The following is a 14,777-nucleotide window of genomic DNA, read 5'->3' as shown; positions in this document are numbered from 1 at the left end:
CACCAAGAGCACTCACTCCGTCCATAGTTTGTAGTCTCACATGACTATAAATGAATACAATACATTTGGAGGAAAAATCCTTCATAACACAAGACTTCAGGATGAATGATAAAACATGGACCATGAATTTGTTTGGAAACATTTTATTTTTGACTATTACTAAAACATTTGTTGATGCAATAGAGTGTAGAAATAAGCAGAATTGGTCAGTGAGTGTCTGTTTAAAACGGAAGCATTCACTTTAACCTAAAGGTTATAATTTTAAGTGCATATGATTCTTAACAAAGACATTTGAAAGCAGCTGAAAAAAGCTTTCATATTTATTTCTAAGAAAATGGTTTGATGTTGTTGTTGTTGCTTTTAAACGTCTCCTTTGTGGGTCATCTTGCATCTTTATCATAGACGATCTTTGCTCCACCTCAGCAAACAAGAATTCCTGTCATAATTTCTGTAAGCACCTCCATCATCTGTAAAACCCTCCATGTTGGAGAGCTTTGAGCTCAGGCATTATTCCTGCTTTGACTTTGGTTTCTTTCTTCTTAAAGTTCAGGTGACAGCAGTTTGTGTGCTCGTTACCATAACAGCAGATTTAACGGGCCAGCCACAGAGACCTCCAATTGTTCTCAGTATTTCCCACTGCTGCTGGAGAGAGAGGAGTTCAGCCTGACAGATCCGAGAGGGAAGCTTTTTATGCAATAAAGTTTTGCGGGATATGTCTGAATAATTTCATAGGAGGTGGTCAAAGGTGTTTTTATGTATATTTATTAAGTGAGATGGGGAAAGAGAACAACACAGTGATAGTAAAACTAGAACCAGGTTTCCCACTAAATATAGAAGCAAAGAAGCAATTTCCCAGGATGAGCACAGTGAAGTCAAAGAAGAGGATAAAGACGATCACATCGGACAGCAGGTCCACCACAGATAAGGACGGGACTACATGTGAGATATCAGGGAACATAATGAGGCTTTGTGTCAACTTAATGCCGGTTTTAACCTTGGCTAAGGAGACTGAGCAGGAGGAGGAAGACGAGAAAGAAGAAAGCAACACCTCCATGAGTCGACAGGGAACAGAAACCAGCAGCAGAGACCCATCTGTCAGCAAACTAGTGGAACAGAAACAAAACGCAATTGACCTCCAGTCAGGATTAACCTCAGAGAGAACAACCAAAGCAAGACTCTCACTGACTTCTCCATTTCTGCCGCCGCCTATAAGCGAACTAAAACCATTTGATCAGAGCTCAGGCTGTCTCACTCCTCTGCCTGCCATCACTGTGCATCAACAAGCAACAACCAGCTCTGCAAAGCTTGGAGCAGAAGGCTTTGGAGGAGCAGTTACAGCGCAGGCGTCAGACATCAGGCCCTGGATAGCCAATCCCCTGTTCTCCAAGAGTGTGAGTTAGTTTCTGATCCATTCACTGGGACATTTTCTGAACATAGTGGTTCCTGTCCTTGATGGAAGTGTATTAAACATTAAAGAGGCAGTCTACTGATTTAGCACAGGTGAAGGGTTGAGAGGGAGCACCTCTCAGCCTGTAGAAATAGTAGATGTTGAGCGTCAGAAAAGAAACGCAGCATGTAGCAAGCTGGGACAATGTCTAAAAGAAGTTGGCAGTTTAAAGATTGGATTGTGGGAAATGTAGGCTTCCAGTCAGGGCTTATTTAGCATGAGCATATGCCCATCTTCATATAGGACTGCACAGCATTTTTATTCTTTGTCCCTCCCGCCCCACAGCTTCAGACATTGTCCCATATTTTGAGTTTGTTCTTTTCTGTGCAGAGATCGGCTGAGCTTCAGCTTCCTGACATCACCTTGTCCAGCCTGAATGCACTGCTGCAAACTGTCACATACAGACTGAGGAAGAAGAGGAGAGGGGCCGAGGAAGGACTATGGAGACAAGACCGGTCTGATCAGCTCCTCGTGGCCTTTACAGATCAGAGCAGTGTCGGGCAGCAGGATGGGAAGCGGGGCAGCGTGTACGTTTGATGGATGTTACAGCTTCCGTTAATCTTCAGGGACAGCAGTCTGTCCAGTTAGGAAGCAGAAACCCTTGTGAATGACTTTCACCTGCTTTAAGGCAGAGGAATAGAGAAGCAACAATAAGACAATAAGGGGATGTGTTTGCAGGGGATTTTCTCTAGTTTTTCCTCTACTTTATAATTTCATGTCCTTGTCACTAGTGGTAGCATGAGACGGTACCTACACATGTAGTCAAACTCCTTCAAGATGTGGTCAGAGGAGGTTTTGCTGTCTCTCTCAATATAGTTTCAAGACTGAAGGAAATACCAGGAGATGGGTCTTCGCACAAGGACAGCTGGACAGGGCAGTAGAAGGGCAGACTGTTGTCTGAAGTGGGACAGCACTGCCACAGCCCCACAGAATGACCTCCAGTGGGCTGTTCACGGGCAGATTTTTCATCAAACTGCCAGAAATGCAGTCCACGGGGCCCTGATGTCCTGTTCTCACAGTCTAGCACCCTGCAGCTTGACTGGCCTTCATCAACGATATGCCTGCTCAGGCCATTACTGACCCACTGTAAACCCGGGACTGCTGGATGATGTTCCTTCAGGTCCCACTGAAGGAACATCAGGAGGTCACAGCATCCTCATGGAGTCGCTTTCATTTGTACCAAACCAGGAGGATTCACAGTGGTTTCTGCTTCCTAACTGGACACACTGGTATCCCTGAAGTTTAACTGATTCTGTGTCACACTGTGATGATCGAGCATTCCCTTCATTTTTTTAAAATATACTTTATTTACCCCAAGAAGTATAGGAATGTCTTCTAAATGCTGATATTTATTCGTGTCGATTATTTCTTTAAGAAAATAATTTTTTTATTGACTTCAGTAGTAAGTAATCCACAGGAGCTGTTGACAGTCAGTGACACATAAAATCATGTCAGTTAGTTAAATTTAGTGTTAATACTCCAAGCTGAACTGAACAAATATTATCACAAGAGCAAGTTTTATGCAGGTTTGGTGTGTGTACATGTAAATATCTACACCATATTCTTATATTCTACATTTTTTTCTCCTTTAAAACAGACGAGCTGGAAAAGACAGATCACCTGGTGCCTGCGGGGTAAACAGACAGATGAGCCTTCCTCCACTTCATCCTGCGCCCAAAGCGCCTCTCATCTTCCTCAGGACGGTGCAGCCAAACCATCTGACTGCTCAGACGCCGCAGTGACTCAACAACCACACATAACTTGCAGTGTTTGAAAATTGTGCTGCAGGTCAAATATTTTTTAATTTTTTCAGAACAACACAACAGACATTCTTTTAAGCTACCATACTTCGAGGAAATAACGTACATCTTACAGCTGATATTCAAGTAGAACAGCATATTCATTCCAAAATGAGACATCCAGCTTACAGTTTCAGTTCTGCAGTATTTCAGGGCATTTCAGTATAATTGTTGATCTTTTATTAAACATTTTCTGCCTTTTTTCCAGAGTTAGACAGGAAATATAAGAGAGGGAGCTGGGAAATTACAGCATGCAGCTGTAGAAGCCTTTAAGGTTACACTACATGGACAAAAGTATTGGGAGTAAGTCTGTACTGTTGAATTAAAGCAGCTAGCCATGCCGTCCGTCTTTACAAAGATTCCTGAAAGAATGTGCTGTTGGAGAGAGCTCACTGAAATTGAGCTTGGTGCAGTAACAGGACGCCACAGTCGCAGTTTGTGACATTTCTTCTCTCATAGATATCCCACAATCATCTGTAAGTGGAGGAAGTGTTTGAGAATGACAGAAGGTCAAACTCCAAACATGGCTTTGGTTTCCCTGGCTGCTCCACTACTTTTATCCATGTAGTGCACGTGTCCTAACCACTCACCCGTCCAGTTGCCCCACATTGTTAAAAACAGGTTGCATTCTGGAATGAAATCCTTCTGATATGTCAGGTTTGTCTCATGCATATATATATATATATATATATATATATAAAATGCCATTACAGTACGGTAACATTCAGCAGCCAGTGTTGTTTGTTAGAAAGAAACAAACACATAGTTCAGAATAAAAACAGTTGTTGACTGAAGGCAATGTTTTTGTCTCACTGATTGCTCTGTTTTGTTAAATATTACTTCTTTGATTGAACGTGGAATTTTTGGCATGTTTGACATGAATCTAACGTCTAGAGTGACACCTGTGTATCTCGTTTATCACGAGGTTTCCAGCTCTTTTAAGGAAAAGCAAGCAAAGTTAAGAACCCCCCCCCCCAATTCATAAATAATAAGATTAGTCTGCATAATAAAAATTTGGATAAATAAAAAACATTCAGATAAAAGATATAATAAAGTTGTTTTTTACAAAACAATAAGAGGTAAATTCTCTCCTCAAAAGAGATACTGTATAGTCCTGAAACAACCCGCCACTCAAATGCCCTCTAACCTATAAAACCACCTTAAGAATTAACATAAAACATACAGTCTGAATATTTCAGTGTTCAGACTGAAAGGATGCTTTTTGTAAAACAAAGATGAGGTTGTAATAGGTCTAATGACTGAATCCTGAGCTACACTGCTCACTGGTTTAGCAGCGACCCCTGCATAACATTCGTTCAGGACAAATAAACCAATGAGGAGTGATGACACTGACACAGAAAGAGAAGACACAGTGTAAGACTAATCAACCCATATACAGCTGGTAAAATAAGTACTGAAGGCGTCGCCAATTTTTGAAGTAAATCTATTTCTAAAGGTGCAATCGGCATGAAATCCTCACCAGATGTCAGTAACCACCCATCCAATCCACACATGCAAATAAATCAAACCACAGATGACAATAAATTAAGTTAATAATAAATTAAGTGTAATAATGAGAAATGACACAGGGGAAAAGTACTGAAAGTGAGATGCAAAAGGCAAAAGTCATGACATCAGCTGAAATCAGTCATTAGCAGAGATGGGCAGTAACGCGTTACTTGTAACTTGTTACGCGTTACGCATTACTGTAATCCGATTACCTTTTTCAAGTAACGAGTAAAGTAAGGGATTACTATTGCAAAAACGGTAATTAGATTACCGTTACTTTCCCGTAGGAACCCTGCGTTACTGCGTTACTAAAACCGTGATTTTTTTGAGAGAATGTCTCATGACAGTGACATAAGCAAGTGCAAGATTCATGACAACAGCTGTGTGCAGATCAACAACGGACAATATATTGAGTGCGGGAGAGAGTATGAGCGTGCAGCGTTTAAAGCGTGGAAGTACTGACCTTATTTTGAGTTTGATTCCATAAAAAGTGACAAAAACATTGGTGTCCGTTGTTCGTGGGAAGAAAACTTATTTTTACAGCGAAAAAACCCCTAAACTTCCAAGCAAGCACCGAGTGCCCTACCACGTAATGGGAAATTCACAGAGAAACTGCCGTATCCTTCCACTGACCGCTGCGGCACACCTGCACCAGGACAAACCTCCGCCTACCCTACTCCTGCTTTACAGGTGAAAATAGAGCAAAAGGACCGCTAGTCTTTGACTTTATTTATTTTCTGCTGTGTTTTACTTGCATCTATTTGAAAGAGTGAGTGTAAACACACAAAAAAAATTATTTTATGTGCTGGAATGTGCAGAAAATAGGTTTAAATATTAAACAAATTTCTTCCAGTCAGTGAATGTTGCATATAATTAAATTTTTGCTTGATGCATAAAGTTAAAAGATTAAAACTAATAAAACAAGTTTTAAAAAGGGACTTTTCCATTTGATTACATTTTGTATGATGGATTATGCAGAAAAAGTAGAATTGGGCTGAAAGATCTATCGCTTTATCACCTATTCAGGTTGTAAATCGTGTTTTTAAAAAGTAACTAAGTAACTAAGTAACTAAGTAATTAATTACTTTTGAAAATAAGTAATCAGTAAAGTAACTGGATTACTTTTTTGGGGAAGTAATCAGTAATTAGTTACTGATTACTTTTTTCAAGTATTTTGACCAACACTGGTCATTAGTAATTTGCCACTTAGTGCAAATGAATATCAGCTGGTTCAGTTCTAACTGATGGCCTATAAAATGTGTCTCATTACCAAGCTGTCATACAAGAAACATCTCATGACGGGTAAAACCAATGAGATGTGTCAAGACCTTCACATGCTTGTTGTTGCTAAACATACTGATGGGATTGTTACAGAAGAATTTCTAAACTACTGACGGTTCCAGTGAGCACTGTTGGGGCCATAATCGTGAAGTGGAAAGGACATAATTTCACCACAAACCAGTCACAACCAGTGGCTCTTTGCAAGACTTCAGACAGAGGAGCGAAAAGGATGATCAGAAGAGTTCTCCAAGATCTGCAAGAAGACCTGAAATCAGCAGGTACAATGTGGATGCGCTCATCCATGATGGCCTATGTGCATCCTTTTTTTTTTTAAAACAAAGTATTAAATCCATTTCAGTAACCGTGTTCAGCACTTTTTCCCTGTGTAATTTCTCATTATCACACAAAACATAATTTGTGGACATCTATTGTTTGATATGGTATGGTATAGTTTTACTGTCATCTGGTGAGGATTTCAGCAGCACCTTTAGAAATATATTTACTCAGAAAACTGATGCTTTCTGTACTTATTTTACTCGCTGTGGAGGGTAAAGAGTTACAGATGAAAGAGCTGAGCAAGGCACCGAAGTCATTACCACAAAGGACCTTCGGTTGTTTCTTTTAAAGCTTCTACTCTGTTTTTCTCAGACAGTAACATTTCAGTCCACTTGTCCACTGCCGTTTTCTTACTGATGGACTTTAAAGTGCTCATTTGTTCATGTCCCTGTGAAGACTTTGCAGCATTCAAATGACGATACAGAGGGGAAGATGAAGCTTTTGTTTGTCTTTGGTCCGCTCCTTTAGTGCCAGTCCGCTTCATAGCGTGCTCTCCTCTGAGTTGCTGCCGACTATAAAGAGAACAGAGGGATCTTTGCTGGAACTCTCTGCTCTGCGTTTCGACCCACGAGATTTGCCTGGTTCTCCCTGAACATCGCTGTTACTGCCGTCTGATTCAGTGCTGGCCCTGCGGCTCACCTTAGCCACCTCCCGGGCCATTTCCTCTGGCTGTGGTAGTGCGCGCATTGCCACAGAGCCAGATTTGCTTTTGCTAGATTTTTCTTTTTTCGGCTTACCCGCCTTTGACTTGCTGTCGGATGATTTCCCAGGCAGGTGTGGACTTTTGCTTGGTTGAGGAGGAACGATTGGTGGTTGTGGTTTATTGACGGGAGGATTAACTCTGTGCTCGGGTGCATTTGGCTGTACTGTCCCGTTACTGACGACCACATCTGTGAGGCAGTCGTCATCAGTCTGATCCTTGGCAAAGTTGACAAACACCTACAAAAGGTAAGGGGCTTTAGTATCACTGAGACTTATTCTTTCTTTACCGACCCAAGTCTTGTTTAATTATGACCAAGCTTTAAAGTGGGATTTGGCAGATCGGGTATCGCAGCGCCACATGTGGAGAAAATCACTAAGAAAGAATCACTTGGCTCCACTTACACGGGATCACAGGCCATGAGACTTACACCACCCATTTTGCAGAAATGGTCATTTTCCAAAACACTAAGGAGGTTTTAAACCTTCATCACAGCCCTCACCTGGTCCAGCGTGGTCTGTGAAATGGAGAAATCAACGATGCCCAGCTCCTCGTAGTTGTTTGCCAGCACGTCGAAGACGCGAGCGAGGCAGCAGGCGTGCGAAGGTAGCTGGTACTGCAGCACATTCTGGTGCCGCTCCTTCAGCTCAATACTAGGAAAACACTCCTTCATGTAGGCGCTGACAGGACACGAGTCAGGGTCCGATTTGGTGTCTGCCAAACGAAGGATGATGGTGTATCCATCACCAAACCTGAAAGACGGGAAGGAACGAAGCACGTGATTCACGACTGTTACATGAGAAGATAAACTTCTTAGATCCTGACCTCTTCACGAATTTGTTCACCTTCCGTTTGGAAAGGGTCAAGGCTATTTGCGGTACTTTTTTTCCCAGTATTACGTCAGAACTGGGGGTGAAATGCAAAACACTACAGGATGCACTTTCAGCCTGTCTAATGTAGACAACACACCAGACATTAAATCAGGGAGAAGTGCAGCATTTCGTAGAGGTAAGTGGATCTTGTTTAGCTGGTATCGGATCGTATGCCTATATTTGCTGTATCGCACTAGCGTTTGGTTACCTGTTCTTCAGGTGCTGCACAGACCCAAGACACCGAAACCTGCCGTTGACCATGATGGCCATCCTGGTGCAAAGTGCCTCGCACTCCTCCATGCTGACAATACAAACATTTAGAGACAGCAGTAAATATTTTGCCTTTACAATACAAAACTCCATCGGGAATGAAATAAAGCTGAACCGATTGATACCTGTGTGAGGTTAGCACTACAGCTCTTCCCTCTTTGGTGACACTGAGAATGCAGTTCCACAAAAATCTTTTGGCTTTTGGGTCCATGCCAGTGGTGGGCTCATCCTGACAAAAGGTGGTGGGGGAGCATAGAGGAGATATAGAGTGAGATAAGTTAGGAATATTTTAAGGATGAAGGTCTTTCAATAATAACCGCATCATCTTTTCTATTAAGCTGAATCATCACCAGGAATATGACAGGTGGAGACCCGATGAGGGAGATAGCTGTGGAGAGTTTCCTCTTGTTGCCCCCGCTGTAGCCTCCAGCCTCCTGATCTGCATACTGAGTAAGCCCCAGCTTCTTCACACCCCACTGCGCCACCTAGAGAACAGCAGAGAAACTGCTGACTGTGGCCAAACTTGATACTTCACCTCTTGAAATAACATTTAAAGATGACAAAACCTAGATTTTTACGATGGCCACATATTTAGCTAAATAAAAACACAAACTCTTCAGCATATCTTCCTTCATAAAACTCTAGCTTGGGAATTTTACACCACCTTAGAGACTAACTCCTCTGGCACCCCCCGCAGGCGGGCGTACAGCTCCAGATGTTCCCGACCTGTGAGCAGGTCGCTGATGGCATCAAACTGTGGGCAGTAACCCATCAGCTGGTGGACCCGCTCCATTTCTGTCAGCACACTGAGAGCAGAGAAATAGCTGATAAAATGTCGGTGGTTTGGTACAATAGTAGTTCTGTAGGGGCTGAAGTCACTGCAGCAGTCACGCTTCGTACCTGTGCTGGCTGAGGAAGGCCTCTCCATGAGTGACAGGTGTATCTCCAGTCAGCATCCGAAATGTTGACGTCTTCCCAGCTCCGTTGACCCCAAGCAGCCCGAAACACTGGACGGCAGAGACATAAGAGCAGCATGCTACAAACATCTCTATTTATATACACACAGCTCAGTTATTAAGTCATAAGATAACAGAAGCTTTTACTAGCAGAAGCAACTATAGAAAAAGTAGAAGGTACATTACTAGTAACTATGGTATTTTTAGAAACTGCATGTGGTGAAAAGCAGTACCTCAAGTTGCATTTACAATATCATAAAACAGTCCCTGTGATAATGTGGCTGTAACTACATGGATAAAGAACACAGAGCTGATAGCCAAAGGTGGTGTGTGTCTTCACAATCATTGGTAAGCAGATCCCTCACCTCGCTGCGAGGAATCCCGAGGCAAAGACGGTCTACGGCAGGCTTTCTGCCGGCTTTATAAACCTGAACAACAAGAAGCTTATTTGTTACACTTTTAAGCTGAAATTCACAACTCAGTGTCAGTGTAGGAGGAGGACAGCTCATCAGTGAGAGTCTCTCGAATGAAAAACATTTAGCTGCAGTAGAGTTAATTAGTGACCTAAACAAGTTCAGCGTTTACATTTTCCTGCACGTTGTACCTTGCTCAGGTCGATCATGGTGAGGATGTCTGAGTGTGCTTTCCCACTTTTGACCCTCTCTCGCTCTCTCGCAACATCCTCATCCTCTGGACCAAGAGGAGGCAACTCGGGCTTAGTCCACCAAGGCCTGAACAAACACACAAGCAACCAACTCACAGATCCCACTTTTATTTGATTTCAGAATTTCTATCCATTAAACTGACACACTTACACGACAGCAATAAGAGGAAGGAAAAGGGAAACAACCTGAGAAACAACAAAGGTTAAAAATAGAGATTTTTACCTGTAGCGGATGAAGAATTTGTACTGAAGGAGTATGGTAAAGATGAAGAAGACGACACCTTCTACTGCCATTGCAAAAAGGTTCTTTCCTACAAAGTCCCACTGAAGGGGGTCCAGGCTTGGTTTGGTACCTGGAGGAGAGACATTACATATGTATTTCTATACCTTTTTATACTTATGCATCTATATTTAGTCTTTGTAAGAGCAAATAACTCTTTTGAGGCTGACTAATATGTACCCAGTCTTTTAAAGGCATCCACCATGGCCTGGTTTTTGGCCATGTCGATAAGTCCTCGTCCCAAACAGAAATGAGGGAAGATTAAAAACACCTTCTTCAGGATTCTGTTCACCTCGTTCAGATACTGGAAAGACAAAATCATTCACATATGATGGATTAGTTAAAGGTGCATTAAACAAAATTATGTTTCTACTGCAGAGAAATATTTTAAGGAACATTCCCTTAGTTAAGAAAATGTAAAACAAGAGGGTTAAAAGCATAGTTCCTGTTATTTACATATATTTATGCCTCACTTATTCCTAGAACACAGGTGAAGAAGTAATTGAACTTCGCGCCTGCGTAAAATTTACCTCATCTACAAACAGCTCCAGGACGAAGGTGGCGATGCTGCCGTTGATCCCAATGAAGAGGTTGATGGAGGTCAAAAATACATAAGCTGTGCTTGGGACAGTGAACACAAAGGATGCTGGGTACATAAGAGGGGTTATGGACCACCCGTAGAACAGGAGGAGCAGGATAAGAGCGGGCAGGTTGGTCTCAGAAACGTATGACTGCTGCTGGAAACTGATGAAAATCAGCACCACCATGATAGCAGGAATGGTGTAGTTTAACTGCAAACAAAGAAAAAAGGGAAACTATCCTAAGCCTGGATTTTTATCTAGCCAAGTATGTGATGATAGTCTAAAGGCCTTTACACACCTGACATGTAAAATCTGTACAAATATTTCGTGTTAAAAATGTTTCTGGGACGATTCTCAATGCAACTATTCATGCTCAGTAATTTCCCTGGACATTTTTTTTTTTTTAATACTGAGCTTGAATTTTCTGATTTCTTTGGGTCTGAATAAACAGCATTGATCAATCTGACCACTGCATTTGGCAACAAGAGCGCTCGTAGCTCAAAACATGCACCGGTATTGGATCCACAAACAGTAAAATAATACTATTTTACTTCAGACACACAGCTAGACGCTTCTCCGGGTCAATCAGGTCTCCTAACTTATGTCTCTGGTTGGCTTCCACAACGAGAGCTCAAACTGTCCCACCGACATCCTGAAATGTGTGCGAAAGCACCGTGATACAGCTGCAACTCCTGGATCAAACCGTGAAATCTCAGTTTCTTCCTTGTCTTGTTCAGAAACATCAGGACCAGCTCATCATCGCTCAATGCTGTGTGTAATGGCCTTTACAGTGACAGTACCCTTTACAGTAGTAAATGGATTGATGAAACTTCCTGATGCATACAAATCTGTCTGAGTGAGGACAGTTAACTTCTTCTATCTCTATCTGTACTGACCATGTCCCAGGTAAAATTGGCCAGCCAGTAGAGAATCGGTTTGACCCCGCTGACAAACTGCAGGTGTTTAGCTTTGCTGACTCGCTCCTCGATCAGAAAAAGGACGAAACTGGCCGGCACGAAGGACATGGCAAAGATCACACAGATGGAAACCAGGACATCCACCGATGTAGTCATCCTGAAGGAGAAAGCAGAGAAAAACACATCAGAGGACTGTGGACCTCTTTATTTAAAATAAATAAATAAATTTGTTTACAACAGTGCACAGAGTTTAAGTCCACTCTAATCTTCCCCCTCACATAAACAGAACTAATACAACGAGCACAAGAGCCAAACTGGTGAACTTGAACTCTCCACAGCAGTGAACTAACATGGCTACTTCGGTGAGCTGCTCCTTGGTGAGGTTGAGTGGGTGATTGTAGGCAGTGATGCCGTGCTCCCTCCTCTCAGGACCTGGCGGCAGACTCGCTCTCAGCAGGCCGTTGTTCATCACATTGACAAATGACACCATGGCGTGCCAGCCTTTGTTGTTGTACCACACCTGAGCACAGAAAAGAGAGCGTTCGAGCTGACACAAATATCTGGACTCATCACCTACATCGCTTTCTTTAAAGTCTGTGGAAAAACAAACAGAAGACACAAAGATAAAAAGATGCTCATTTACCTTCACATTGTTTTCACTGTTCAGCCCTCCTAAGACCTCTGGGAGTCTGTGCAGCAGGTTTCCCAGTGAACTGTTCTGTGATGAAGCAAAAAGCACACACTCAGTGTTGACTGCTTTAATGGGGAATCATGTGGCGTGGGGGATGGTGGGTGAGGCTTTTTATTGTTATTAGCCGGTGCTCTGGTCAGGACTAGCTTTTCCTGGCACCAGCAGTAGAACTTCCAGCCCTTTTTAAAATATTTTACTTCCATTTCCCCTGATATTCTCTCTGTAAAGGTAGAAAAAGGAATTAGTCTTATTAAAGCACTCATCTTAAGGCTCTCTGTACCTGTGGGACTCGGAAACGAGTCCTGATGGCCATGACCGAGTCTTGGAGATATTGGGTTTGAGATACAGCTCTGCCTCCGAGGGAGAAGCCTCCGTATCTGTGATACATTTTAGAAATAATACAAAGGGATTCAACCGAGTTCATTTAAAACAGTTCAAAGCATTTAAAGAAATATCACAGTTAAATAGAGCAGATATTTTGTATATAAGTGTAATTTAACAGCTTACCTGAATTCATTCACCCACTTCTTGGTTTTTAGGCTATTAAAGGCAGAGAGAGAGACAAGCAATCCCAGAGTTACAATCATGATGGAAAAATGCAAGTCAGTCAAAGTTTATGAAGACATTTATAAATACTGTGAAGTGTTCGGTCAATTGGGATCAAAATAAATGATAGCTATATGTATATTTTTATTGTATTGAGTTAATGAAGTACCTTTTCTTAAGGATTTGAGAGTAGGTCTTCACCAGGTAATCTGAGATGTTATAACTTGTCAGATTTTGCAGGATGTCTCCAGTCGGCCTTTTAATCTGAAAAATAAAAAACTGCAATGGGTCAGTTGAAAGCACTGGGGTCCAGTACAGTATAGACGTAGTCTACAGTATTTAACGAAAACAAACATTTCATGACAAAAATTCAGATGGTGCAGAGATCGGATCACTGATCACTGTGTTACAGTAAATCAGTCCTGATTGGATCCCGCGCTGACCTGTGGAGGCGGAAGCCCTCCAGCACCCTCAGGACACTCGGGGAGCATTCGGTAGACGTCTTCTGTGCTGCACTGACATTCAGGTGAGGGTCTGTCTCTGCTCCAGTTGCCTCTGCTGAACATGTCCCAGGTAGAGTAAGATAAATGTGGCCTCATGAATAAACCACCCCGCCCAGCTTCACACTGAGGATCCCTGCAAGGAGAAGACAGTTTTGGTGTCATAGTCATCGATGTGCAGTGAAAATATTAAAAAAAGTATGCAGATTTACTCAAATCTATATGTTTACTTATAGAGAGATGCAATTTCAGCTGAATGCCACTGGAGGTTTTATATTGTCTAACCACTCTGTAACCAAACTAAAACCGACACTTTCTGAAAACGTGCATAGATTTTAGCCACAGCAGTAATATCTGTGTAAGGAAAATAAATATTTTATGGTGCCTAATACACTGTATTTAACATCATGTCGTCTCAGGACCACAAGTCCTTCTATCTTTACTACTGTCTCCATAAATTCCACTGAAACCAGTTCAATGGGATGATCTTACGTCATATTGTCCTCCTTTTCCATGCACTTGGTACCAAATCCAGGCTGGTCAAGGAGAGCTTCAAGCAGATTCTCCATGGCTGGGTTTCCAGGATCATCGTTGCTGTGAATATAAAAACAGAGATGAAAGAATTCCTCAATAATATGCTCAATAACAGAAACAAAATGCCAAGAGAGGAAAACAAAAGGGAGCTTTTATAGGCAGTTACGACTCATTGTGGGGTACCTGAAGAAGGCGTACTGCTCGCCGTACATCCAGGGATGCAACTGCAGGGCAGGGTACTTCCCAAAAGGAGGAACAATAAGGCTGAAGAGCAGGGCGATCAGCACAAATACAGCAGGGAGAACGATCTGAGGCACAAATCGAGACGTCCTTAAAGATATCCGTCTATGTTGCAGAATGACTATCATTCTGCAACATATAGCTAATGACAAGCAGCTAATTTCAAAGAAAAAGGCATAGCGGTAGAAGTGGGTGGATATTTTAGTCAGCTGCTGACAGATAGTCTAACCTGGGCAAAGATTCCCCGACGGCTCCTCCGAGCGTAAAGCCAGCGTTTGATGAAGAGCGCTCTCAGCTGCTGCCATGTCAGCCACCAGCCGGTTGCAGGCACCCCACCGTGGCCATCGCCATTCAGCAGGTCTGTCTCCTGAGGTTCTGACAAGAAAAACACAATGTGAGAACCTGGACTGTTAATGTACATTTAACTGATAAATACTTGGACCTAGACACGTCCAAATAAACCAGAGAAAAAAACCGAGATGTCATAATTTACGTCTACTTTTTTTGCATTTCACTTATATTCTACTGAAAAAAATCAATCTCATCTAATAATTATTTTCAGCCAGTTGTGAGCTGAGAGTACCTTTTCTATGAGGCTTTTTCCTTCCTGGCAGCATTTTGGAAACAAACAGTCACAAGGGGAAACAGAACACT

At 42.3% G+C, this 14,777-nt stretch overlaps 2 protein-coding genes across 6 annotated transcripts in view; one reads left to right on the top strand and one right to left on the bottom strand.

The window, feature by feature from the left end:
* Positions 1-110: 110 nt before the first annotated feature.
* LOC146502526 (uncharacterized) lies at positions 111-6,366 on the top strand. 2 transcript variants are annotated; one of them, XM_085132242.1, is made up of 3 exons: positions 111-1,391; positions 1,778-1,974; positions 3,045-6,366. In XM_085132242.1, exons 1-3 carry the CDS (start codon positions 774-776, stop codon positions 3,187-3,189), a joined length of 960 nt encoding a protein of 319 aa, XP_084988368.1. In that variant the 5' UTR covers positions 111-773; the 3' UTR covers positions 3,190-6,366. The 2 variants fall into 2 exon arrangements, with proteins under 2 accessions (XP_084988368.1, XP_084988369.1); XM_085132243.1 differs by having other exon boundaries at positions 1,778-2,025; positions 2,076-3,152.
* The window catches only part of abca7 (ATP-binding cassette, sub-family A (ABC1), member 7), a 25,468-nt gene continuing 15,780 nt past the window's right edge, over positions 5,090-14,777 (bottom strand). For 2 of the 4 annotated variants that reach the window (XM_085132231.1, XM_085132232.1), the window contains exons 27-49: positions 14,707-14,730; positions 14,353-14,501; positions 14,067-14,191; positions 13,842-13,943; positions 13,293-13,485; positions 13,019-13,113; positions 12,811-12,843; positions 12,584-12,680; positions 12,256-12,330; positions 11,963-12,132; positions 11,592-11,769; positions 10,645-10,905; positions 10,295-10,418; positions 10,058-10,187; positions 9,775-9,901; positions 9,536-9,598; positions 9,115-9,221; positions 8,879-9,020; positions 8,565-8,699; positions 8,340-8,443; positions 8,153-8,245; positions 7,575-7,824; positions 5,090-7,311 (exon numbers count right to left, since the gene is read on the bottom strand). In XM_085132231.1, the coding sequence (XP_084988357.1) occupies positions 6,853-7,311; positions 7,575-7,824; positions 8,153-8,245; positions 8,340-8,443; positions 8,565-8,699; positions 8,879-9,020; positions 9,115-9,221; positions 9,536-9,598; positions 9,775-9,901; positions 10,058-10,187; positions 10,295-10,418; positions 10,645-10,905; positions 11,592-11,769; positions 11,963-12,132; positions 12,256-12,330; positions 12,584-12,680; positions 12,811-12,843; positions 13,019-13,113; positions 13,293-13,485; positions 13,842-13,943; positions 14,067-14,191; positions 14,353-14,501; positions 14,707-14,730 (3,236 nt within the window). In that variant the 3' untranslated portion in view covers positions 5,090-6,852. The remainder of the gene's footprint in view (positions 7,312-7,574; positions 7,825-8,152; positions 8,246-8,339; positions 8,444-8,564; positions 8,700-8,878; positions 9,021-9,114; positions 9,222-9,535; positions 9,599-9,774; positions 9,902-10,057; positions 10,188-10,294; positions 10,419-10,644; positions 10,906-11,591; positions 11,770-11,962; positions 12,133-12,255; positions 12,331-12,583; positions 12,681-12,810; positions 12,844-13,018; positions 13,114-13,292; positions 13,486-13,841; positions 13,944-14,066; positions 14,192-14,352; positions 14,502-14,706; positions 14,731-14,777) is intronic. The other 2 variants (XM_085132233.1, XM_085132234.1) reach the window with 2 other exon arrangements.

The sequence above is a fragment of the Neolamprologus multifasciatus genome, chromosome 15, assembly GCF_963576455.1.
Source record: "Neolamprologus multifasciatus chromosome 15, fNeoMul1.2, whole genome shotgun sequence".
Taxonomy (NCBI): Eukaryota; Metazoa; Chordata; class Actinopteri; order Cichliformes; family Cichlidae; genus Neolamprologus; species Neolamprologus multifasciatus.
Note: the sequence above shows the minus strand (reverse complement) of the source record. Positions and strands in the feature narration are given on the sequence as shown.